The sequence below is a fragment of the Mastigoproctus giganteus genome, chromosome 5 (genome assembly GCF_048544385.1).
Source record: "Mastigoproctus giganteus isolate SK-2022 chromosome 5, ASM4854438v1, whole genome shotgun sequence".
Taxonomy (NCBI): Eukaryota; Metazoa; Arthropoda; class Arachnida; order Uropygi; family Thelyphonidae; genus Mastigoproctus; species Mastigoproctus giganteus.
Window position 1 is genome coordinate 45,919,174 of NC_143579.1, and position 25,597 is coordinate 45,944,770.

The 25,597-nt window shown below is 38.2% G+C and overlaps 1 protein-coding gene across 1 annotated transcript in view; it reads left to right on the forward strand.

Annotated features, from left to right (window-relative positions):
• Positions 1 to 2,216: 2,216 nt before the first annotated feature.
• LOC150085358 (tubulin polyglutamylase ttll6-like) overlaps positions 2,217 to 25,597 on the forward strand; it is a 96,976-nt gene continuing 73,595 nt past the window's right edge. Inside the window, exons 1-3 of the mRNA XM_090374540.1 lie at positions 2,217 to 2,274; positions 11,292 to 11,422; positions 13,879 to 14,035. Of these exons, the coding sequence (XP_090230666.1) occupies positions 2,266 to 2,274; positions 11,292 to 11,422; positions 13,879 to 14,035 (297 nt within the window). The 5' untranslated portion in view covers positions 2,217 to 2,265. The remainder of the gene's footprint in view (positions 2,275 to 11,291; positions 11,423 to 13,878; positions 14,036 to 25,597) is intronic.

Here is a 25,597-nt window from a genome sequence, read left to right on the forward strand (position 1 = left end):
CATGAACTTGTGTTAACACAAATACATACATAGGGGAACACATAATGCGTTTCCCTATGTATGGAGACTTTGGAATCACCCTGTACTATAAACATTGGCTTAAAGTGATAATGCACACCTTTAACCACCAATATCTACATATTGTATTTATTAATTTATCGCAGTTCTGTTATGTTATATTAATTGTACATCTTGTTTATCTCTAAGTTCGAAGCGTTCTACGAAACTTAAATTTTCAAGAAGTAGAAGTAGACGAGGAATGGGATCTATATTGGAATGATCGCTCTGTTTCCATGTCAAGACTTGCTCATCTCAAACCCTATCAGGTACAAGTAAGCTTTAAACGTGCTTATTATTTCCTGTTACTTAACTTGGGATATTTTAAGCGTTTGATCGTGGTAGCTATGCTCAATTATGGATAATGGTGTTTGACTGCTTCTTGATTGCTAAAGACTGTAAATAATGCTATAATCTCTAATTTGTAAACTCCTTTCTGATCTTATATAAACAGATTTTTTATTTGTTTTTTTATTCTAGTTTTCAAAAGATGGCAGTAATTTCAGTAGTCTTGTTGGTAGTAAATGAATGTTAGAGACATGAAATTCACTAATAATATTCTTTTTTTTTGTGCATGGTGTTACCATGCACAAAATAAATACTACGAAAGCTCAGTGCAAGCGGAATGCGAATGTTCTAAGTCGTTTCTCATAACAGATAATATGTGAACATGGCTCACAAGGTTCGCATACCCAGGCCGTCTTCTAAACATTAGCATTAGTAGAGGCATATGATGCAAGAAAGCAAGCTTATGCAGCATCAGCCAAAAAAAAAAAAAAAAAACCCTTCCACTTCACCCCTCCGTTCGTTCGAAATACCTGTCCAGCTGAGCCTTAAATTTATTTAGGCTATCAACTTCCACAACAAGGGATGGAAGTCTGTTCCACCAACCAACTACCCGCTGGCTAAAGGTAAATTTCCGCACATCTATCCTACATCTGTCCTTCCTCAATTTGAATTTATGCCCTCTCAGGTGATTATTCTGAGCACGAGGCAGTATCCTATCAGCATTGAGCATGCTCAAATCATTCAAGGCTTTGTACACCTCTATCAGATCACCTCGCCGGTGCCTAGTCTCCAGACACTGTAATTTGCAAAACGTAAGCCTTTCTTCGTAAGAGCAACCCTTCGTTCTGTTCACTGACCTTGTTGCCCTTCTCTGTATTCGTTCCAGCAGCTCTACATCCTTCTTAAAATGAGGCCTCCAGACCTGTATACAGTACTCAAGATACCGCCTGACCATTGCCTTATACAAGGGAATAATCACCTCCTTATCCCTGCTGGAAAAATTCCTGTATATCATTGACAATACTCCATGAGCTACTCTTGCAGCCCGTCTGCACTGCTCAGAGAACTTCATATCTGCCTGCACAATTACCCCCAGGTCCTTTTCATTCTCTACCACTGTCAGTGTAGTACCACAGAGTTGATACGTTGCTCTGGGGTTGCTGTTTCCCATATGTAGTACTTTACATTTGTCAATGTTAAACTTCATTTGCCACCTCTCAGCCCATCTGCTCAACCTTTCCAGATCCTGTTGCAGCAGCATAGTGTCAGTAGCGTCCTTAACAACCCTGCCTACCTTTGTATCGTCTGCAAACTTGGACATTAAGCTTGATATACCATCATCAATATTATTTATAAATACAGAAAACAGCAATGGACCCAACACTGAACCCTGAGGGACTCCACTAATAACATTAGTGGTGAGCAGTATCCATTAATTAGATTTTTATGGTACTTTACGACATTTAAGTTGCCTACAAATCACATCGAATAGTTTCAGACGACTCTGTTTTGAGGTATGTTCCACCACGAACAGGCGCTCCAGTATGTTCAACATTGCATTCATTTACTGGTTACACTGGACATGTGCTTTTGGCCCTCGTGGGTAGTACATTTGGTAGAATCGCCGGCCTTCCCACACCGAGTGGAAAAGATCTGAGTCCCATTGATGACGTGAGGAATTTTTATGGACCTTTTCACAACTTGGCCCAGTTACGCAATCTCAGACAAGGCTTTTCTCCAGGAAATTCGGGTTTTTCGTCCAGCAAACAGAAAATCGACCTCGAAACATACGCAATTTAGAGGCAGTATGTCCGGAATAATATGGCCTTAGTCGCTGATACTCCTAAAACCATACGACAACATGTGCCTTTGTAGTTTTACAGGTTGTTGATAGATGGTGCATCATGCACAGAATGAAGAATGTTACTTGTAAGTTTCGCGTTTCTATCATCTTTTACTCAAAGTTGTTCCTATTTTCAGGAACAACTTCGTGAATAAAATACACGGTCATTTAAAATGATCGTGTATTTTATTCAAAAGCGGCCATATACATGTAATTCCATCCATATGTCAATATGTCTTGCATAACAGCGTTCATCGAAATCGTATGAAGAGCGAGCAGTTTCTTAACAGTATGCTCAGGAACTAAAGCTTTATGATATTTCTGTTTAACAGTATACGTATAGTTTTCAGGGGTCGGCAACGTTTCTTACCATATGTACTATAATCGATCACAATTTTTTTTGCAAGTGTAAATACTCTAACTGCGTTTTTAGGCGCTTTATAGCCATAGCAACTTATGCACCATTAAACCCCCATAACAACAACTAACTGCGTTTTGTCAACTGTATTACTTTTTACAAACAAAAAGTTAAGATGTACAGTATTTAATGTTGATAGAAAAACGTAATTGATCAAATATGCTTCGCGATTGACCGTTTGCCAACTCTTAGTTTAGTATAGAAATAAACTGATTAAAAGGTGATAATTGTGGAAAACCATGGAAGATGGAGGCCAGTGTGATTTTCAATATTACACTCTGAGCTCCGATACATTCTACTTGTTTTCCCCGTTAAGAATTTTTGACCCACTCCGCCTCTGATTACAATTTAAAATATTAATTTCCCATTCAAGAAAAGCTCCGTACTTTTCGTTTTGATATGTCAAAATTGAGGTGATTAAAAATGCTTAAGGATTTAAAACCAGGTACTGTAATCTAAGCATTGGAACAAAGTTCAATTTATCAGTTAGAATTAAAATTTCGGAAGAAGAACTTTGTCGAAACCACTTTATAATTCACTCACAAACTTTAAAATTGTCTATGTCGTTTCGAGAATGTCCAATTATTTTTTTAAAATAGTTTATATCAATTACTTTTTCATAAATATTACCTTAGTCAAGATTCTATTTTCCTGAAAAGATTTTTATTTTAATATTTCTTTTCCTCCTCCTTTTTTTTTTTTTTTTTTTTTTTTTTTTTGAGAGAGATAAACTGAGTTCCTTACGCTTGCTGCTTGCCAAGTTAATTGTAAGATTAAAAATTGTACAGAGATATAACCGTAAAACGGATTTTGGAACTAGGGGTGCTGCTCACTTATCAGTTATTGCTAGTCACCTATTGTTCGGGTATACGTATCACTCTTCGTTAATGTTTTTTTTTTTTTTTTTTTTTTGGCGTGCTGAAAGTAGTAGTAGTCCAGACAAATTTATGACGATTATTGGGCTACGTACTTGGGCTGTTTTTAATCAGTTTAGTTTGCAATTAACTCTGATAATTTAACCCCAGGGGCTGACATCTGGTGAGTATGAGCTTGGCACACCCAGGGTCCTGAGCAGGATATCATAATTCTTCTTTTTCTTGATGATTCCCTTCTACTTCTCTCTCGGGATTTTGTTTTTTTGCCTGGTGCAGCATAAGCCTCAGGCTTTCTCGCACCATATGGCTAATAATAATAATAATAATCAGCATGCTTTAATGCCGATTCCTGGCGTTGATTTTTTAGGAAGCAGAACGTTCCTCGTGATTGTTTATTTACCTGACGCAGTTGTGCACTCCAGGTTTTCCCGAATTTCATTTCTACGTTTAAGTATAACCCCTACCTGCAATTTTATGTTATTGTAGTGGAAATCACCCTCTATTTCCATCCCCCGAATATAATTGATGCATGAATTTTACAAGGAAGCACAATAGAATCCCGATTATTCGAAATGACTCGGACGGAGGGTATTTCGGATAGTCGATTTTTCCGATAATCGATTCTAAACGTTCTATCTACATACGAAAGCGAAGCCTACGAATGAGAGAAAAATTACAGTAATTTGCATTTATTGTTTGCGCATTATATACGAGGGGAGGTTGATAGGAGAACGCTGGAAAACCCATTTATTTTTCATAGATACCCTTAAGCAGTGGTGAGCTATAGTGGGCTCGTGAGAGCCCATTGTTATTATTTATTGAAAATTTGCGAGCCCATTGTTGAGACGATCATTTATTTTACAAATGAAATCCTGAATGCAGTTATTGAATATCCAGAGCTGAAAGGTGGGACGAGCGGGGCTCCATCCCCAGCATTTTAATGGCGCAATCAATCGGTTATGTATTTTAAAATTGCTTCATTTTTGATTTAATTACAGTAGGACCTCTGTTTAACGAACTTCTTTATAGCGAATTTTTTTGATTCCCCTTGGTAATTACATTTAAATAGTTTCTGTTGAATGAAGAAAATTTCCATGTAACGAACGGGTTAGGCGAGACAACAGTGTATGCATTGTTCTCGCCTTGAGGAAATTTAGGTAATTAGAAAGCGCGAATTAAGGGTGAAAAGATTACCGTTTCACAATGTTAATGGTGTCCATAAAACCTATGCAGTCACATACCGAGAAGTTGTGCTAGCCATATGCTTTCCATAGCCAGTCAGAGGATTAAGAAGATTCCCGACACGGATAATAGCCCCAGTTTGTGTTTGCCCTTGAAGGTCATTGTTCTGAACAACTCTAAGTTTAGCAAGCTTTGCGCGTCTGATGATAAAGGCAGCTTGCACATAACTTGTTGGGGCTTTGTATGTTGTTTCATCCCGAAGCAGGTATGTTTCCCGGTTGCGAGGGTTTCCCTGGATTTCAGTAAAAAATTTGAGCCTACAATCATCATAAGCAGGGCACTCATACACGAGGTGCTTCCACAACTCCTCTTCGCCACAGTGGCAAAACAGATTTCTTTCAATTCCCATTACTGTCAATTTCTGTTGAAAGGGTCCATGTCCTGTGATCAGGAATGTAACTTGCAGACCAGGCAAAAACCAGGAAGGGGACTTTGGGAAAGTCATGTCAATGGATGGGAGGAATCCTCTGGTAATTTCTCTTTTTGGTGTGGTTTCCCATGAATGCTGCCAAAGTCCTCGAAGGTGTTTGAAAATACGTTTTCTTTCTTGTTTCAGGTCATTGGTAAGGTTCAGTTGAAGATTTAACAAATATGGCGTCGGAATTTCCTTCTTTAATCGATGGTAAAGGCCCTTTTAATCACCTCAAGATAGAGCGGCAAGCATCCAGTGGTAACCTGTAAGGCAGGGGTGCTGACAGTGCAGCATGCTCTGGAATCTCTGTATTGAATCAAGTTTACACTTGTTCTTTTCCAGGGTGGACTTTGTACACCAAACTGAGGCTCCATAACAAACAATTGGGAGGGGTGCACTGCACCCAGGCAGCAATGTTCAAGAGATGCCTGAAAATCTAAAACTTATATACACATATGAAGAAAATGTTAAAGGGGGATGCCAAATTTCGATTTGCACCCGAGCGCCATATTCCCTAGGGAACTCCCCTGGATCCACTAGAATTTGTACCCTGCTCAAATAAAATTCAGAAGATTTTGGAGCAAACCATTTTTGACTGCATCCATCCCAAGCATTGTCACTATCAAATTTCTGTCCTTTCAAGTCATTTTTGAAATTTGGAAATGGAAATAGTCCAATGGAGCCAAATCTGGTGTGTAAGGTAGATGCTGTAATATCTCAAACTCACAGTCAAGCAGTGTTGCTTGAGTCCCAAATGCTCCTAAAACCCTACAACAACAACATGTGTGCTTTTGCATTGTCTTGATGCAAGTTCCTTGCAGAAATGTCTCAGTAGGTTAAATAAAAAATTGGCAATGAGTAGCACCTCATTTCAGAAAATCAACCTTGATCACTTAATCTGCATCCCAGAATATGGATGGCATGACCAGAGTCGGTGCAAGGGTTTTATGCGCCCTGGGTGAGACTTAAAATTTGCACCCCAGTTTTCATCAACAGTTCACTTTTCACTGCTCCTGCCCACCTAGCTATGGAGTCAGCTCCATAGCCAGGTGGGCATGAGCAGCAGTGCGTAGCACACGCTTCTTGATTAGACAGGGGTTCGAGCCCATGACCACCAAATACGGAAGATGCAGAAAGGTCAGGGAATGACCACCGCATATCCCCGGAGCAATATGGCCTTAGTTGCTAATGCTCCTAAAAACAAACAACAAACAAACAAACGATGAGGTGTTCCACAGCATTAACCTGCTGTGGAACACTTCACGAGTTCCTTGGACCAGGAAGTTGTGTCCATTCATCCTTCAGTGAAATTCAGCTGCAGAAGAGGGACATATTTATTGTGCTGACATTTCAGTTCATCTCAATGGCATCCAACTAGATTCAGTTCTGGGCTTTGGGCTGGCCAGGCAAGTTGTTACAAGTTTTCCTTAAACCAGGTTTTTATATTGCTCACTGTAAGGGATTGAATGTTATCTTGCTGGAATATTGAGGTATGATGTAATAGAACTGCCAGGGTGGGGCACCATATAGTTGTCCAAGTTGTCAGCGTATTGTACAACTTTTCATTTTTTTTCTGACACTACAACCAGTGGTTTTCATTTGAACTATCAAAGTCAGTTTCCACACCATCAATCCACCTTCTCCAATACTACAGTGTATTGTGGTCACAGTACACTGTAGTATATGACATTCCACAAGCATTCTCTATTATTTACACACTCAACCATCTGATCTAAAGACTGAGATACATAATTTGCTGTCATTTCTGACATTCCACAGGCTAAGAATCACTGCAAATGGCATCCATTGGTATGATTTAGGGATTAAGAAACAGCTCTACCATGAAAACTCATGTTTATGAATACTAATTTGGAAGAACAGCATTAATACTTAAGTGTCCGTAGATTTACCGTTCGTAACTTGCCGCCATTGTTATACGATACAATGTTATATCCCGAACTAGACAGCATTAGCTTAGTATAGTATAATATATTATATAATATTGTCAATTAATCAGTAAAATCTATTAATCTTGTTAAACTTCATTATGAATTAAATTGTACTTTTTAACTAAATACATATAACAACTTAGATTTTACAAACGTAACATAATTAATTAATACATAACTTGATACGGAAGTTATATAAATGGAACTCGTAGATAATACTTGATGCTGAAAAATATATATAGATATATAGTGTTATAACTGTGTTGGGATACACATTTAGGGTTGTAATTTTGTACTGAAATTGAAATTTTATTCAAATTCAATCGGAATCATGACTCAGATCAGAGCAGCAAAGCAAAAGGCTCAAGCTAAATGGAGTGCTGTGGCTCAGGGGAGAACTGAAGGGAGCAGTTGCCCTCTGAATCACAGCCTTTTAAAATGCACTGCTTGCTTGCTTGATGTTTGTGGAGCAATCAGGTATGGGACATGATATTGCAAAGGGGGATGTCTTTGTGTCCGCGCGATGTAAGGAGTGTGAGGAAATGAGGCGACAACTCAGCGTTTTTATCGGCCTATATGAGAGCTTGAAGAATAGAGTGGATGCCCTCGAAGGGTCTAAATTGAGCGGCCCATTAAGCTCTCAGCACATCAATACCAGAGCTTGCACTTGATCATCACGCAACACAGTCGCAACCCCCAAGGCAGAATGTGCTGATCCCACAGGAACTAGTAGTTGTTAGTGACTCTATTGTCAGGGAAATGGGGAACATGGTATGTATAAAGGATAGTTGGAACAGGACCAGGGTATGTCTGCCAGGGGGAAAGGTTGATGACGTTGTAGAGAGGTTATCATCTTTTAAGGGCACAAAAGGTGATATAGTTGTAGACGTTGGCAGTAATGATATTAAGAGTAGGAGACTGACGGAATTACTTAACAAGTACAGGTCACTGTTGAAAAAAAGCCATGGATTAGGGTTGAATTTGAAAATGTCTGAAATTCTGCCCAGACACAATAGGAGGGAGTATATGATGAGAGCCTTGTCGATCAATTAGGCCCTGAAAAGATCGTGCAAGGCTCAAGGGGTAGAATTTTTTCAGCCTTGTCTGTACTTGTTAACAGGAGAGACTGCTTCTACGGGGATGGGATACACTTAAATAGAAAGGGTGCAAGAATATTTGCTGATGCTATCAAGGCAGTGTTAGGTGGGTCAGAAAACTGATAGCTTGGGGGATACAAGGACTAATAGGTTAACAGTAGCCACTGGCAGAGGTGAAAATGATTTTTGCACTGCTTCTATTGGAATGAGCAGCAACCTGGAAAACAAGATGCAGGGTATTTCAGAGACTGCTGATAGTCATTGCAGAACAAGTAAACACATGGGTTGTGTTAAGGTACCTAAGAATAGGAACAGGTGCATGTATACTTGCTTGTACATCAATGCTAGCAGTTTGGTAAATAAATTTTATGAATTTGAGGTCTTGTTCAAAACATCTAAGGCAGATATTGTTGGGATATTAGAGATGTGGTATCACACAGATATAAGGAATGCAGAACTGGAATTTGGGGAGTAAAATGTGTAAAGAAAGGATAGACAGTAATAGGAAGGAAGGAGGGGTTATGCTATTAGTTAAGAAACACATAAAATCCAAGGAAGTGAAGCCAGTCGACATCGCTGGACAGTGCAGTGTCGAGTCAGTTTGGTGTGACATAAGTATTGGGAGATCAAAATTGAGAGTAGGAGTGTGCTATAGGCCTAATGACTCTGATGAGTATAATAAGAAACTGTACAGGGAAATAGTGGGCCAGTAAATTAGAGAGTCTTATAATGAGGGATTTTAATTTCCCAGATATTGACTGGAATTTGTGGGTTGGTCACGCGCACACTAGCAAGGCTTTTGTGGATTTATTGGATGATTGTTTTTTACATCAGCATGTTCAGGAGGCAACCAGAGGGAGTAATACTCTTGATCTGATTATTGGTAGTGATTCTTCATGCATTAAGAATCTGCAGATACAGGAGCGACTAGGTGGCAGTGATCACAGTGTGCTGAAGTGGGAAAGGAAATTCAAAATGGGAAGCATTCTAAGAATTCATCTTGGAAACTACTAGGCTTTACATACCAACTAAGAAATATTGTTCAAGGTTTAGGCCTAAATGGATGTCAAATGAACTAATGAGACATATGGCAGAGAAGAAAAATGCATGGGATACATATAAATTAATGGGTGACATGGAAGCCTATGATAGATATAAGCTGGTCTCTAACCAAATCACAAAGCAGATTAGGCAGGCAAAGGCAGATTATGAGAAATCCTTGGCAAAGGATGCAAAGAAAAACAGAAAAGAGTTCTTTACCTAGGTAAACTCTAGAAGGAAAAGGAGGAATCAGATTGGTCGACTGGATATTGACAGTTCAACAGTTGATGATCCTGCTCAGGTGGCTAACAAACTAAACAAGTATTTTGCATCTACATTCACACATGAGGAGTTATTCAGGAAGGGGAATGCCAGAGGTGGAGTAAACTCTGGCAGTGAACAAGATGATTTTTTAATAACTGAGAGGAAAGTGGAGGAAAAAATTGAGGATAAACTTAAAAAAGGCACCCGGGGTGGATGGGATCTATCCAGTTATATAAAAGGAGGGAGCAAAGGAAGTAAGCAAACCCTTAGCCATAATTATGAGAGCTTCTTTGGACTCAGGGGAGGTACCCATAGACTGGAGATGTGCAAATTGTTCCCCCAATTCACAAAGGAGGGTCAAAGGCTGACACAAGTAATTGTAGACCTGTGAGTTTAACTTCTGTTCCAGGAAAATTAATGGAGACACTGGTTAAAAAAGAACTGCAGGATCATCTAGACAAGAATTCAGTTATAGCTCGGACACAGCATGGTTTTGTTAAGGGAAAGTCTTGCTTGACCAATTTGATTGGATACTATGATGCAGTCACAAAAGAACTGGATGCAGGGATATTTGATATTTGGATATTTGGATCTAATATTTGGATCTTAGAACGGTTTTTGATACTGTTGCACATGGAAGACTGCTGCACAAATTGGAGCAGTGTGGCATTGGAGGCAAATTGCTGCTATGGATAAAGGGATGGTTGAGGGGTAGAAGACAAAGAGTTGTAATGAACTGACACTGCTCATTGTGGGCTAATGTTATTAGTGGAGTCCCTCAGGGTTCAGTGTTGAGTCCATTGTGGTTTTCTGTATTTATAAATGATATTGATGATGTTATATCAAGCTTAATGTCCAAGTTTCCAGACGACACAAAGGTTAGCATTGTTGTTAAGGACACTACTGACGCTATGCTGCTGCAACAGGATCTGGAAAGGTTGAGCAGATGGGCTGAGAGGTGGCAAATGAAGTTTAACATAGACAAATGTAAAGTACTACATATGGGAAACAGTAACCCCAAAGTAACGTATCAACTCTGTGGTACTACACTGACAGTGGTAGAGAATGAAAAGGACCTGGGGGTAATTGTGCAGGCAGATATGAAGTTTTCTGAGCAGTGCAGACGGGCTGCAAGAGTAACTCATGGTGTCTTGTCAATGATATACAGGAATTTTTCTAGCAGGGATAAGGAAGTGATTATTCCCTTGTATAAGGCAATGGCCAAGCCACACCTTAAGTACTGTACACAGGTCTGGAGGCCTCATTTCAAGAAATATATAGAGCTGCTGGAACATGTACAGAGAAGGGCAACAAGATTAGTGAATGGAACAAAGGGTTTCTCTTACGAAGAAAGGCTTAAGTTTTGCAAATTACAGTGTCTGGCGACTAGGCACTGGCGAGGTGATCTGATAGAGATGTATAAAGGTTTGAATGGTTTAAGCATGCTCAATGCCGAGGGGATTCTTCCTCTTGCTCAGAATAATCACCTGAGAGGGCATAAATTCAAATTGAGGAAAGACAGATGTAGGATAGATGTGCGGAATATTTGCCGTTAGCTAGCAGGTAGTTGGTTGGTGGAAAAGACTTCCATCCCTTGTTGTGGAAGTTGATAGCCTAAATAAATTTAAGGCTCAGCTAGACAGGTATTTCGAATGAACGGAGGGGGGAAATGGGAGTGTCCCCCCCCGGCTGATGCTGCATAACTTTGCTTTCTTGCATCAAATGGCTCTATTAATGCTAATGCTAATATTACATATATTGATAAGAATATTTATTAATAAGGATGCTGTTTCTTTATTTTACAGAAGATTAATCATTTTCCTGGTATGAATGAAGTGTGGCGAAAGGACCTTCTGGCTAGAAATCTAAATCGGATGAGCTTGCGTTTCCCAGTAGATTATAGTTTCTATCCTTCAACCTGGTGCTTACCTTCAGAGTGAGTATGGTTGTACAGTTTCTTTTTTAGATGTGACTTAACTTTAGAGCTATGAAAGTCCAAAAAACTCAGGGACCCTGGTGATTCATTCTTACCTTAATTTTTGTTCTTTTTTTTTTTAGATTGAGTTATATTTTACACATTTTTTGTCTATTAAATGTGCATGATTCAGAGGAGAAAAGATGGTTTTAAATGGCTTTCTGCACTTTCATAAGTGTTTTCCAAAACATTACTTCTGATTTCAGTGCTGTGTAATGTATAATATATGAGGTGTGGCTATTAAATGACAAGACTGTTACAATAAAATAAATGTAATGAAATATTTTATACCTTAAGTATCTTACCCCTTCAAAATAATTGCCTTGGGCTTGCATACACACTGTTCCATACATTTCTTCCAATTACAGAAACATTTATGGAAGTCGTCTTCTGTAAGCTCTGTTAACACTTTGGTTGTATTTTTCTGAATATCTTCAATGGACTGAAAATGGATTCCCTTAAGTACACTTTTCAGTTTAGGAAAGAGAAAAGCCATTTAAAACCATCTTCAAAGGGCTAGGTCTGGCAAGCAAGGTGTATGTTCACACAGAAGGATTTGATTTTTTGGTGAGAAACTGGCAAATAGAGAGTTTACAATTACTCCAGAGGGCTTTTTCATTTTCCACTACCCTGAGTTACCGTAACATACTAACTGTGTGGTAACGCAGTTAGTATGTTATTGTGGAGTTACTGCAATTCGTATGCAGCACTGTACATTTTCAATGAAAAACTTTTAATTGCCATAACTTGGCTCATCTGCCTAATTTTTTTAGATCTTCCAGTATTGCATCTTGATTACTATCACCAATCAAAGTATTGATTAATGACAGTAATTAATATACACATTTTGTATATTGATTACTGGTTTTTCACAACATTTCACAGCATTTATGTCGTGAGAAACCAGCTCCTTGACATAACATGGCTTCAAGAGTGCCCTTCCACCATATACACCACTTGGACTCCCTTCGGTCACTATCTGCCAGAGTAGAGGCAGCAAAATTACACACTAGCTGATCCAGATGCTTTCTAGAGGTTACAGATAGGATTCCTAGGTGTGTATGTGTGTGTGTGTGTCCAAACAGCAAAGGTTTGGGTAGACTATCCAGGAGCCAGCCTAGAAACACTGTTTTTGAGCTGTGCCCTTGAAATGTAAGAAGGTTGGATCTTGTTGTGATGCTTACCATAACCTCAAAAGACATTGATCATATTGCATAATGGAAGTGGTTGGGGGGACGTTGCCAGAGCTTTTCTCTGGAGACTAAACATGGTTTTCACCACTTCAAGGCTGCAATAAGCAGAGTGATGGTATTGCACCAGTTGATGGGAGTTCTCCAGTTGTTCATCATGTACCACCTAGTATTGCCTGATAACACAGAGGGACAGCATTCTTCTGTGTGGTTCTTCATAAAATGCATGTAAAATAATTTCTGTGAATTGTTTTTCTGACTTTTGTTCCTCACTCCAAACCAAAAGACACTGCTTTTCAGGCACTGGTGACCTTTGCCATTTTGTTGATGCAAGTGGGGGCAAACACAACTAATAATTGTTTCAAAAAAAAAAATAAATAAAATAATTGTGATATCTTTTCATACTGCCATATACTCATTCATTTAAATACAACATTGGTATCAGCACATGAAGTTATTGAGCTACTCTGTAATAACTACAGGATTTAAAGAAAATATACATTAAAATAAAGAGTTGTTATTTGATTTTTTTTAGGAGCATTAGCAACTGAGGCCATATTGCTCCAGGGATATGCGGTGGTCATTCCCCGACCTTTCTGCATCCTCCATATTCGGTGGTCACGGACTCGAACCCCAGTCTAATCAAGAAGCGTGTGCTACATACTGCTGCTCCTGCCCACCTGCCTACGAAGGTGCCAATATATATATAAAGAGTTGTATTGCTGTTTAAAATGCTTACCTTAGCAAATCAAATCACTGCATTTTTCATGGATAATCAAAGTTTAGTTTGTGAATGATTGGGGAAATAAAAATATCTGAAAATAAGCAAAAGAACTGTGTGTGTGTGTGGTACCAAGGTTCCTTATACTCTGAGGCAACAGCATGTTTTATCAGTAAATTGCATGTATTCTGTGGTTGATTTGCCTTGCAACCCTCAACTGAGACCATCTAACTCAGCCACGTTGTGAAAAAAAGCTCATAAAAATTCCTTGCATCATCGATAGGATTCAGACTGAGGTTTTTTTCACCTAGTATGGGAGGTTAATTACATCCATTGTGATACCTGTGAGGACCAAAACAACAGTTGGGAAAACTAGAAAGTAAAACATGGAAACTGCAAATAAGCAAAGTGATGGTTAGCAAGGGATATCTGTATTTATGTGTTGAATTACCATGTAATAGCAGCATTACCATGTTATATAATTTTTTTCCACCTCCATTTTTCAGCTATAGCAAGCTTGAAGAGGAACACAAGTCAAAGCGATATAAAGTATATATAATTAAGCCAGAGAAGAGTTGTCAAGGAAAGGGAATATACCTCACTAAAGATATCAGCCACCTTAAAGGAAGTGATCACCTTATATGTCAAGGGTATATAATGAAGGTAAGCATGTAATATTGAATAATAACACAATGAGCAGCAGCAGCATTACAAAATTGACTTAGAATAACAATAAATGTATACAATTTGGATAAGAACTCTAGCAGTAACACTACAGCAATTAGTATACTTTCATCAGCTGCTGTGAAATTAGGAGGAGTTATTATTATTAGCCATATGGTGCAAGGAAGCCTTAGGCTTATACTGCACCAGCCAAAAAAAAATTCTGAGTAACTCTGTGAGAGAGAGAGAGAGAGAGAGAGAGAGAGAGAGAGAGAGAGAGAGAGAGAGAGAGAGAGAGAGAGAGAGAGAGAGAGAGAGAGAAAGAATGATGATATCCGCTCAGGACCCTGGGTGTGCCAAGCCCATATTTACCAGATGTGAGCCCCTTTGGTTAAAGTTCCTAATGCTTTGCTGAAAATATTCTTCATTGTATTCTATTCCATACTGAGTTAATTAGCCAGCATGTTGTGTATTTTTCTTCTGGGTTTTACCTCAGAAACAGAAAACCAATTGTTGTTTTCTGACAAAACCAACATTAGCTCATGGTAAATTTTTGGGAAGACCTGGACTAATATTTTTCAGTCCTATATTTTTTGATATTGTATTAAGTAAACAAAGATTTATTTACCCCCAAATCTTTATTGATTTTCACAAAGGGTACAAACATGGTTTACAGTTTTAATGGAGTTCACTTCAGATGTGAAGAGGTTAAAGGCAAGGTGCAGTTGTGTCCTAGTTATCAACAGATTAAATCTGTAGAAAATCAATATGTAATTTTACAATAATTTAAATATACCAATTTAAATTTTTTTTAAATATTGTATTTTAAATATTTTATAAAGTATATTTAAATTTTTTGTGTACTCTATGTAAGCAATAGGAGCCATTTTTACAGCAGAACAGCACTTTGTGCTGTTGCCTTACAGAAACAACTGTCAATCTTCTATTAAAACAAAAATTAATTTTTTTGATAGAACATTACCTTTCTACAATATCTAAACTAAGCACAGTCTACCTAATCATTAAAAATAAAGTTTATAATCGTATGCCAGCAACAAGAAAGTTTTTTAATAAATTACTTGCCTTATTTGCTGTGAATAAACACTAACAAAAGTACGTGAGACTGGAGCCCAGTCTTGTAGCACATTTAACCATCCTTCAGCAAGTAGGAGAAATGTTCCAGAGCATCAACTATGCATGTGCATGGGTTATTTGTTATATGTAAGCAACAAAAGCCAATTTTACAGTGACATGTCGCTTTATTTTGTTGACTTACTCATACAACTGTATTATATAACATTTAATCATTTAAAACATCAGGTATAAATACAAAATAAATACAAAACACAAAAAAGCATTTACTTTTTCACTTTTTTCAATCTTATTGTAGCAGTGGCATTCTACAGGCAACCGGCATTATTATAAACATAAAATGTGACTGTGTAAATCTATAGGGTCCTTGTAACTGAGTGGTCAGGAGCAGGGATGCAGTAGCACACACTCTTTGAGTAAACTGTGGTTCAAGCCCATGAATACTAAATATGGTTGAACTGACAACCTGCACCTGACCAGCGTGGCAAATTATGATCCGTTTCTCTCAAAATGAATTGTTTGAGGAGGCTTCCATCCTGCAGTGGATTGATAATGGCTGCTGTTTATCCTTTTTTTTATGTAAATCTGTATACAGAGGAAACAGTTAGTCTTGAACTCAAAAATCTGAACGTGAGAGTCATATTTAGCATTAGTAGAGGCATATGATGCAAGAAAGCAAGCTTATGCAGCATCAGCCAAAAAAACAAAACTTCCATTCCCCCCCCCCCCCCCCCCCCCGTTCTTTTGAAATACCTGTCCAGCTGAGCCTTAAATTTATTTAGGCTATCAACTTCCACAACAAGTGATGGAAGTCTGTTCCACCAACCAACTACCCGCTGGCTAAAGGCAAAAATTGCACACATCTATTCTACACCTGTCTTTCCTCAATCGGAATTTATTCCCTCTCAGGTAATTATTCTGAGAAAGAGGAAGAATCCCATCGGCATTGAGCATATACACCTCTATCAGATCACCTCGCCGGTGCCTACTCTCCAGACACTGTAATTTGCAAAACTTAAGCCTTTCTTCGTAAGAGCAACCCTTTGTTCCATTCATTAATCTTGTTGCCCTTTTCTGTACATATTCCAGCAGCTCCATATCCTTCTTGAAATGAGGCCTCCAGACCTTTTCAGAGAGTTGACACATTGCTCTGGGGTTGCTGTTTCCCCATATGTAGTACTTTACATTTGTCAATTTTAAACTTCATTTGCCACCTCTCAGCCCATCTGCTCAACGTTTCCAGATCCTGTTGCAGCAGCATAGCATCAGTAGTGTCCTTAACAACAATGCTAACCTTTGTGTCGTCTGCAAACTTGGACATTAAGCTTGATATAACATCATCAATATCATTTATAAATACAGAAAATAATAATGGACCCGACACTGAACCCTGAGATACTCCACTAATAACATTAGTCCATGATGAGCAGTGTCCATTGATTACAACTCTCTGTCTTCTGCCCCTCAACCATCCCTTTATCCATAGCAGCAATTTGCCTCCAATGCCACAATGCTCCAATTTGTGCAGCAGTCTTCCATATGCAACAGTATCAAAAGCCTTTCTAAGATCTAAATATATAATACCAAAGTTATTCCCTGCATTCAATTCTCTTGTGACTGCATCATAGTATCCAATCAAATTGGTCAGGCAAGACTTTCCCTTAACAAAACCATGCTGTGTCCAAGCTATAATTGAAGTCTTGTCTAGATGATCCTGCAGTGCTTCTTTAACCAGTGCTTCCATTAATTTTCCTGGAACAGAAGTTAAACTAACAGGTCTGTAATTACTCATATTACCTTTTGACCCTCCTTTGTGAATTGGGGATGCATTTGCACAACTCCAGTCCATGGGTACCTCCCCTGAGTCCAAGGAAGCTCTAATAATTATGGCTAAGGGTTTGCTTACTTCCTTTGCTGCCTCCTTTCATATAACTGGATAGATCCCATCCACCCCAGGTGCCTTTCTTGTATTTATCTTCAACAATTTCTTCTCCACTTTACCCTCAGTTATTAGAAGATTATCTAGTTTACTGCCAGAGTTGAATACACTTCTAGCATTCCCCTCCCTGAATAACTTGTCATGTGTGAATGTCCATGCAAAATATTCATTTAGTTTGTTAGCTACCTGAGCAGGATCATCAACAGTTGAACCATCGATATCAAGTGGACCAATCTGATTCATCCCCTTCCTTCTAGAGTTTACATAAGCAAAGAAATCTTTGCTGTTTTTCTTTGCATCCTTCGCCAAAGATTTCTCATAATCTGCCTTCGCCTGCCTAACCTCCTTTGTAACTTGGATAAAGACCAGCTTATATCTATCATAGGCTTCTGTGTCACATGTTAATTTATATGTATCCCATGCATTTTTCTTCTCTGCCATATGTCTCATTAGTTCCTCTGCCATCCATTTAGGTCTAAACCTTGAACAATATTTCTTAGTTGGTATGTAAAGCCTAGTAGCTTCCAAGATAAGTTCTTTGAATATTTCCCATTTAGAATTTGCTGTTGGTAACATCATCAGTTGGTCCCACTGTATAGAATTTAAATACTGTCTCAGACCATCTTAGTCGCCTTTACGAAAGCAAAAAACCTTCCCTTTACCCCTGATGGTAGTTACCTCTTTGAGTAAATCCCAATTCAGCGCGCACACACACACACGCACACACACACACACGCGCACACGCACACACACACGCACACACACACACACACAGGCACCTCCGCAGCCAGGTGGGAAGGAGCAGCAGTGTGTAGCACATGCTTCTTGATTAGACCGGGGTTCGAGCCTGTCACCACCAAATACGGAGAATGCGGAAAGGTCAGGAAATGACCACTGCATATCCCCGGAGCAATATGGCCTTAGTGGCTAATGCTCCTAAAAACCAAATAACAAACAAACTTCGGCATACTGTGATCACTGCCACCTAGTGGTTCCTTTATCTGCAGATTCTTAATGCATGAAGAATCACTACTGATAATCAGATCAAGAGTATTACTCCCTCTGGTTGCCTCCACAAAAGCCTTACTAGTGTGTGAGTGACCAACCCTCAATTTCCAGTCAATATCTGGGAAATTAAAATCCCCCATTATAAGACTCTCTGATTTATTACTGGCCTACTCTATTTTCCTGTACAGTTTCTTATTATACTCATCAGAGTCATTAGGCCTATCTCCCAATGCTTATGTCACACCAAACTGACTCGACACTGTACTCTCCAGCAATGTTGACTGGCTTCACTTCCTTGGATTTTATGTGTTTCTTAACTAATAGCATAACCCCTCCTCCCTTCCTATCCTGTCTATCCTTTCTTTACACATTGTACTCCCCAAATTCCAGTTCTGCATTCCTTATATCTGTGTGACACCACGTCTCTGATATCCCAACAATATCTGCCTTTGATAGTTTGAGCAATACCTCAAATTCTTAAAATTTATTTACTAAACTCCTAGCATTGGTGTATACACAAGTATACATGCACCTGTTCCTATTCTTAGCAACCTTAACACAACCCATGTGTTTACTTGTACCGCAATGACTCCCAGCAGTCTCTGAAATATCCTGCATCTTGTTTTCCAGGCTGCTGCTCATTCTAATAGAAGTAGTGCAAGAACCACTTTCACCTCTGCCATTGGCTACCATTAATCTATTAGTTCTTGTATCCCCCCCAAGCTAGCAGTTTTCTGACCCACCTAACACTGCCTCGACAGCATCAGCAAATATTCTTGCACCCTTTCTATTTAAGTGTATCCCATCCCCGTAGAAGCAGTCTCTCCTGTTAACAAGTACAGACAAGGCTGAAAAAATTCTACCCCTTGAGCCTTGCACGATCTTTTCAGGGCCTAATTGATCGACAAGGCTCTCATCATATACTCCCTCCTATCGTGTCTGGGCAGAATTGCAGACACTTTCAAATTCAACCCTAATTCATGGCTTTTTTTCAACAGTGGCCTGTACTTGTTAAGTAATTCTGCCGGTTTCCTACTCTTAATATCATTAGTGCCAACGTGTACAACTATATCACCATTTGTGCCCTTAAAAGATGATATCCGCTCTACAACGTCATCAACCTTTGCGCCTGGCAGACACACCCTGGTCCTTTAACCTCTTTACGACAACCAAGGATTGGAGATCAGATCTGCATTTCTACTTTGTTGCGCTCATTTTAAAATCTGTTTAAAATATTTTCACCCTATTTCCCGCCTTAGTTCTTTTTAATGCACCTTCCAACCTAAATTTAACCACCATCTACCAATAAATTTATTGCAGATTTATACAAGGTGAGTACCGTTTTTTTAAGCACTTGCTATTCATTTTTAGTCAGATTTATCACGGTATTATAAGATTACTATAATTTTCTTATTGTCAAACATAAGATAATTTTAACGTCATAATCAACACCTTATCTGCACTGGGTCAATATCCTTTTATATACTTCTAATCTCATCTCTGATGCTCTTAGTCATGTCTAATCGGAAAATACAGCTCTCCAAAGCACTTATCAAATATTTCTCCAACAAAAAACACATAGCATTTCCTACAAAAATGCTTGTATCACAACATTATCCCCAAATTCGCCTGCATTTTTCCCAAAAATATCTGTAAAAAATACCCATATATCATACACCGCACGTCCATCGCGATTATACGTGAAGAACTAAAGAAAATATTTAACAAAAAACATCAACTGTATACACCAACTACAATTCTTTCTCAAAAGAGATATGCCGCCGCACGCCTGAAATGAATATATTAACCACAACAATATACATATCAATGCCACAATCCAATACATAGCACAAAAACACACCAATAAATGGAACACACTCACATCCAAAACCCCCCCCCACAAATCTCCACTGCCAACCTCTCTTCCAAATCCTTCACCCCTTCCGAACTCTCCAGCTAGAATTTGGCTTCAATTTTGCCATTAAAGAACAACACTATCCAATTAAAAATTGTATAATCGAACTTCAGTCCAAACTTGACCAACGTTCCGATAAGTGGCGACTTATACACCAGTCTAACAGGATAATAAATTCTAAACTCACATCTCTCCCTAACATAAAAAAACAACTCTCCGATTTACAAAGATTAAGCAAAACCCAAATATCATCATCCAAAAAGCTGACAAAGGAGACACAATCATTATCCTGGACAAGAACACCTACACAGAAAAAATGAAATTAATTTTAGCCGGCCAAGATACATATACAAATGACAGCAACCACAACATTACAAAATTCAAAAATAAACTTGACACAATTCTTAGAAAACTCAGACAGAACAAAGAAATAAACCTCTTTACATTACAACAGATAGGTATTCGCAACAACATTCTACCCCACATGTTCGGAATAACCAAGTTACACAAACCTGGTCACCCACTAAGACCTGTCGTTTCTTTTAGTAGATCAGCTTTAGCCAATTTATCCACCTTCCTTGTCAAAATTATATCCCCACTCACTCGATTCTCTACATTCAAAATTAATAATACCAACGAAGCCTTCCAAAAATTTAGTAACACCACCATATCCGACTGAGACGTATTAGCTTCTTTTGAAGTCATATCCCTATACACTAATGTTCATATTCCTTTCACCCTACAAACATTATGCGTACTTCTAACAGCTGATGACACTTTAACGAAACGTACCTCTCTCTCAGTTTACCACATCCTTGAACTCACCACCCTTTTATTAGACGCTAGATATTTTAGATTTAATCATAAAATTTATAGACAAACATTTGGTTTACCAATGGGTTTAGGCATTTCTGCTCCCCCCTTTCTGAAATTTATCTCGCCACTATTGAAAATCAAATTTTACAGCCTTTCCCTTCTGAAATTAAATTATACACACGCTACGCCGACGATATCCTAATAATAGGCAACAGATCAACTATAGACAATCTCTTTTTGAAATTCAATACAGTACATAACAGGCTAAACCTTACCCTTGAAATCAGAATGAACAACCAGATTAATTTTCTTAATCTTACTATTTATACAACAGGCACAAATTTAAATACAAAGATTTTTAGGAGAAATATGCACACCGGTAAATATCTACATTTCACATCACATCATCCCCTTAGTACCAAAAAAGCTGTCCTACACAACCAAATCTACAACGCTATCAAATTCAGCTCCTCACAAAACGATTTACACAAATTTACACAATGAACTTCAATACCTTACTGATAAATTCATAGCCAGAAGCTCCCCCCCCCCCTCAACTCATCCAACATATAATATTCACCATTAAAAACAGTATTAATAACCCCACCAGACACAGACAAACACTCGCATAGTTCTCCCTTATCATAGTGAACTCGCAGCACAATTCCAGCGTATATTCAAAGATACCGATATCTCCCTCACTTTCTCTACTCACAATAAACTAGGTTCTCTATTTAATTCTTATAAAGATACACACAAATATTCCACCAACAATCTCAATAATATTATATATCTCATAAAATGCCAACCAAACTGCGACACCTGTTACATCGGCAGCACTACCACCAAATTCGGTTCCTCCACAACTTCCAATACCCGTGCATACTACCACTTCAACAGTTTCTGGACAGGTCAATCCTGCACTGAGTTAACAATCCACGCTCAAACCCACAACCACACCCCCCTTATCGACTCTGCCATCACCATTATTAAACTTAGATCGAGCTACAGAATCCTTCAGTATGAAGCCCTCACCATTGAATGGTACCAACACCATTCCAATCTCAATATTATTATCGCTAAACTCCCCTTCAACCTCTCACCGGCTTGGAACCTCTCGCAGCTAAAGTTTACACGTGTCAAAAAGAGCATCATGAGAGTATAGATACAACTTTAAATACAAAACGCACTCATTTCTCTCCCATTTGCCAACTGATGACGTTCTATTCAACGAAAGTTCCTCGTAACGACTATTGGCATCACTGGTCTTTTTTTCACTTATGTCCTTTAACCTCTTTACAACAACCAAGGATTGGAGATCTGCATTTCTACTTCCTTGCGCTCATTTTAAAATTTGTTTAAAATATTTTCACCCTATTCCCCACCTTAGTTCTTTTTAATGCACCTTCCAACCTAAATTTAACCACCATCTGCCAATAAATTTATTGCAGATTTATACAAGGTGAGTACCATTTTTTTAAGCACTTGCTATTCATTTTTAGTCAGATTTATCAGTATTATAAGATTACTGTAATTTTATTATCGTTAAAAGTACAATTTAATTGACAATGAAGTTTAACAAGATTAATAGATTTTACTGATTAAATGACAATATTATATTATATACTATACTATACTAAGCTTATGCTATCTAGTTTGGGATATAACATCGTGTCATATAACAATGGCGACAAGTTATGAACAGTAAATCTACGGACACGTAAATGTTAATTAACTTCCAAATCTTGCTATCTCAATTCAGAATAAACTAAGGATCCTGACTAGGTCTATAAGCTACTTATAGAAAATAATTTCAATAAAGCTAAATCTGGCTAAAAAACTTCTTGTTCAGCGGAGCTACAACTTGTAACACGTGGATTTGATACCCTTACCTTTTATGCAATTACAAGGCCGAGTGCCGACTGGGCTAGCCGGGTGGGTAAAGTGCCTGCCTGGCAACCCAAAGGTCGCAGGTTTAAATCCCGCCTTGGGCTTGGATCAGAGTACTGCAAAAATCTTGGAGGTGCATTATGGCCGTAGAAGCCGATGCACCAACAGCTAACTAAAAAAAAAAAAAAAAAAAAAACAAGGCCAAGTAAAGAATAAATACACGAGATTAATCAGAAAATCACAAAATACTGCTATACTACTAAATTTAAATCAAAAGTTTTAGAAAAACAATAATTTCAAATCAATAAATAAGAAAATCCACTTAGCAGCTTTGAACACTTCTGACTCCCACTAGCCTCGTCTATTTCTACCACCAAACACGATTTCACTCATCCAGCCTATGGATCAGGGTGTTATTTCAAATTTAAACACACAATATTTTCTCAGGCATTGTCTGCAGTAGATGGTGAGAAAAAATTTGATGTTAAGAGACTTTTGGAAATCTTACAATATTTACCATGACATCTTAAACATTAATAAGGCCTGGGTAGAAATTACTAAAAGTTGTTTAAATGGTGCATGGAAGAAAATATGCCCACGGCACTTAAAAGGCTTCAAAGGGTTTGAAAAAGATGAATCATATGAAGCAGTTACAGATAAGATTGTAAAGGTTGCAGAGCTACTTCAGTTGGAGGTTGTTGCCAAAGGTGGAGGAGTTAAAAGAGGACAAACAGAAGGAATTATCTAACGAAGAACTTATTGACTTGCAGGCAGCGATAGTGAAAAGAAAATTCTGATGAAGCTCAAGATAAACCAAATGAGGGGCCGAGATGCTTCATCACCAGAGAGATGGCAATGGCATTTCGTGAAATTACATTGACAATGACGAGGTTTGAGGAAATGGATCCTGACAGCGATCAATTCTTAAAAGTTAACAGAGGAGTGAATGATATGCTTGCTTGCTACAACGAAAAGAAAAATGCCACCGTCCAGTCATCCATTAATATGTTCTTTCGTAAGGTTGAGTGGCTGACCCCTTCTAAATCTCCACAGCCCTCAACCTCTGCAGCGGCATACTTATCAGCCGAAGATGTTGCTTCTGGCAATGATGCTTGAGAGGTAAAACTTACTGACGTTATGCCTGTCTCCTCTCTATTTTTGTAATTTTATAATTTTGAAATTTTTTTAAATTGCATGCTTTTGTAATTTTTCCTGCGCATGAGATAAATTGAATAAATACAATAAATAATTCTATTTACATGTTGTTAAATATTTCTTTTTTGATTCAATCAATTCAACAAGCACAGTTGTGAGTGCTGCACAAACATGGAGGAAATGCCGACTTATGTAGAGTTCTGCGGAATGCAACCCTTAAGTTAATCGGAGAGTGGCTCTACTGTGTTCAAATATGAAGAATGTACCCATAAAATTACATTCTTCTTGAAAAGGTCCAAAGATGGGCAAAGGCACTAGTTGAAATTGGCATAAGGAAGCCCATATGATGAAAGACTTCAAATATGTGGGCTACAGAGCTTCAAAACTAGACACCTTAGAGGAGACTTGATTGAGATGGATAAGACTGAAGGTAAAATGAATGGGGGATGGAATTTTCTTTGTTATAAATGATTTCAGAACTAGGAGACATAAATAAAAATTTTGGGTGAAGAGGTTTAGACTGGATTATAGGAAATTTGTTTTTATCCAGTGAGTTATTAATTATTAGAATATGTTACTTCCATGCATGATTAAGGCTGATGGCTTGGGGAAATTCAAAGGTCAGGTGGATAGACACATCAGGAGGGAGTCACATAGGTAGTTTATTTTATTTTTTCATTTATTATTATTATTATTATTTTTTTTTTGCTGGTGCAGCAAAAGCCTAGGGCTTCCTTGCATCATGTGGCTAGATGCTAATATTTCGACCAGTGGCATTCACCACCTAGCTGTCTGGACCAGTCTGCACTTTTAAAGGATCACTTATTAATAAAATTATGTAATAGGTGATACGTTTAAGTATAGGGCTAAAGCCTCAAGTTATGAATGCTATAAAAATAGGCTATGCCCAATATTGTACCTGTTGTGCCAATCTAAATAAAATGCAATTCTCCAATGAAGAAGTATACTGCTATTTATTTAAAATGTATGCCACTAGCCAGACCATGGTTTTCATTATGATTGGGGTCTGCTTGGTGGGCAAGAAGGAATTATTCTGAATGCCAGAACAACCAAATGATGAGATATATCTGCAATATGTAAGAAAAAAGATGGTGCAGAAACTGAAGTAGATATATTTAAATTTAGGGCTAAAATCCCAGGCTATAAAACGCCATTGTACATGTTGGAGATAGCCTATTTGTGTACATAGAGCAAACTAAATTTACTACCTTGTGTATCGATCTCACAAGGTATTATCGATCTCACAAGGTAGTATTATCGATCCCACAAGTTAGCATTAGCAGTAGTAGAGGCATATGATGCAAGAAAGCAAGCTTATACAGCATCAGCCAAAAAAAAAAAAAAAATCCTTCCCATTTCACTTATCCATTCACTCCAAATGTTTGTCTGGTTCTGCATTGAATTTATTTAAGCTGTCCACTTCTATTCTACCCCAAGGGCTCACATCTGGCGAGTATGGGCTTGGCAAACCCAGGGTCCTGAGCTGGATATCATCATTCTTCTCTTTCTTGCTTTCTTGGTTATTCCCTTTTACTTTCTCTCTCTCTCTTTCTCTCAGGTTAATGCTGGAATTTTTTTTTTTTTTTTTTTTTTGCCTGGTGTAGCATAAGCCTCAGGCTTCCTTGCACCATATGGCTAATAATAATAATAATAATAACGACAGATGAAAGTTTGTTCCAAAAATCAACCACATGCTGGCTAAAGGCAAATTTCTGCACATCTATTC